A 2,593-nucleotide genomic window follows, 5' to 3' on the forward strand; every position below is an offset into this window, starting at 1 on the left:
GGTCTAGAGATTGCTTTAATTACTGAATACGTGCTTTACTCCTCCTCACATGGGAGAAAGGAGTGTGTGTGTGTGTAATGTCTTGCATGTGGGTGGGTATGTTCTGTGTATTGCCAACCTAACTGTCAATAACCCTGCACAGATCATACAGTCATAACGTAAGGTATGAATAGAAAGAAGATAGGCGGGCAGGCAGATAGACAGGCAGGCAGATAGATAGATAGATAGATAGATAGACAGACAGGCAGATAGACAGGCAGGCAGGCAGGCAGGCAGGCAGATAGACAGGCAGGCAGGCAGGCAGATAGACAGGCAGGCAGATACACAGGCAGGCAGATAGACAGGCAGGCAGGCAGGCAGGCAGATAGACAGGCAGACAGACAGACAGACAGGCAGATAGATAGATAGATAGATAGATAGATAGATAGATAGATAGGCAGGCAGGCAGGCAGGCAGGCAGTTAGACAGGCAGGCAGGCAGTTAGACAGGCAGGCAGGCAGTTAGACAGGCAGGCAGGCAGGCAGGCGGGCATTAGTCTCGTTAGTGTTAATTGAAAAGGAATGGATCCTGGGCTGTGATTAGAGTGCGCTGATGAAGCAGCCATCTGGGTTTCCAGCAGCCAGGGACTGAGAACAGACATGCTGGTGAAACCACACATCCACCGTCTGGGGTCTACCACGCTTCACCTCCAACACACTCTATACCCCACCCCACCCCACACCAGCCCTGCCCTGCCCCCCACCCCACCCCACACCAGCCCTGCCCTGCCCCCCACACCACACTAGCCCTACCCCCCACCCCCACCCCACACCACACCAGCCCGGCCCCCCACCCCACACCACCCCACACCAGCCCTGCCCCCCACACCACACCACACCTGCCCCCCACACCACACCACACCACACCTGCCCCCCACCCCACACCACACTAGCCCTACCCCCCACCCCCACCCACACCACCCCTGCCCCCCACACCAGCCCTGCTCGCCAACATCATGCCACCCTCACCCCCTCCATTTGGACTCGGTAGAATGATTTATCTAAAGACAGCCAGCTGTGATGCTGACAGTGACCTGACATGGTTTACAATCTGGTGATGACAGACATGGAATCTGTCATTTCTCTCAAAGGTCATAAGTCAGAGGTCAGGTCTGCAGGTGACCCCGGCTTCATCCGTCCCCTGCGCCAGCCTCTGGTATTGATTTCCTGATGGTGAAGGCGATTGTCCAACGCCCACAACTGTCGCGGCCAACAGGAAATCATTAGATAAAGAGATGGTGTCATCATTAAAGGCGTCTGTGGTCAGGCCTGCCCTTTAGTGATATGGCTGACGTACTCCCTGGAGACTCCAGGGAAGGAAATGACAAGGGATTAGTCAGGATGTAGAGGTGTGTGTGTGTGTGTGTGTGGTGGGGGGGGGGGGGGTGCTGGAATGGGGTGGGTGTGTAATTGCGGTTAAATTGCGTTGTGAAAGATTAATGCCAGCTTGTACATATTAATACATAAATAGACGGAAAATGACGCATGTCAAAGAGTCATTTTTTCGTATCCGGATTCATGTAGATGTAGCCTATTGAGGCCCGGAACTGGAACCCTTTGAGGACCTCTTCTTTCCCGTCTCTCTCTCTGTACCTCAATCAGTTCTCCTGAACCATCTCAATAGAAAGCCTGCACCCCCATACCACCCCCCCCCCCCCCCCACCCCCAGGGGTCACAGCCCTGCTTTATTTGCCGGGAGAGACCCCCCCCTCACACACACACACACACACCGCTACACAGATCGACATCTCTCCCTTGACCTGACCAAGTCACATCTGTGTAATGCCAACACAGCGACAGAGTAACAATGCCCCCCCCCCCCCCTTTCTCTCGCCCCGCGCTCTGCTGTTAGAATCTGAGGTGACACGCAGAGCGCAGGTTCTAAAAGACATCTGCTCGTCTGGGAGATTTAAAAGGCCTGAAATGGCCGTGTGTTCCTGGGAGGCTGACTGGAGGACAGGGAGGACACCAGCGGTTATGGTGGGGGGGGACTTAAGTGCTCCACATCTCTCTGTGTGAACATATGTTTGACAGAAGCCCACCAGGTTTGACAGACACGACAAATGGCATACTTGGACCGCCCGGAATCCATCTCCTGTTCTTGACTGGCTCTCGGTAAATAATGCTTTCTGTCCTTTTTTCTTATCTCTGTCTGTCTCTGTCTCTCTCTCTCTCTCTGTCTCTCTCTCTCTCTCTCTCACTCCGTCTACTTTCTCCTCACCTCTTCCTATCTTTTTTCTTTGTCCTACTCTGACCCTGAGAGACGGAGGCTCCTCCTCTTCCCCTCCTCCTGTCCCGGGGGTCCTGTTCTCCTGATACTAGAACAGATCATTTGAAAGAAGCACCGTAAACAGAGCTGTTTGCTGTTCTTTTGTCCAGCCATGCAGGAGTGGCCCTGAATGAAATGGGTTTGTTTCTAAACCAGGCTTCTGAGACTTGTTTCTCCTAATTTTCTAATTATCTCTTCAGAGTTGTCAAGGTCGCTCTTTTCTCTGCCAGTGTCTTTATCCAACATCTCTTTGCTTTTTGTTCTCCCTCTCTCTCTCTCTCTCTCT

General features: G+C 53.0%; 1 protein-coding gene across 1 annotated transcript in view; it reads left to right on the top strand.

The window, feature by feature from the left end:
* Positions 1-1,431: 1,431 nt before the first annotated feature.
* reln (reelin) overlaps positions 1,432-2,593 on the top strand; it is a 29,168-nt gene continuing 28,006 nt past the window's right edge. The window contains 1 exon segment of the mRNA XM_062460836.1: positions 1,432-1,436. Coding sequence (XP_062316820.1) covers positions 1,432-1,436 — 5 coding nt within the window.

Source organism: Osmerus eperlanus, chromosome 5, assembly GCF_963692335.1.
Source record: "Osmerus eperlanus chromosome 5, fOsmEpe2.1, whole genome shotgun sequence".
In the NCBI taxonomy this organism is placed as follows: domain Eukaryota; kingdom Metazoa; phylum Chordata; class Actinopteri; order Osmeriformes; family Osmeridae; genus Osmerus; species Osmerus eperlanus.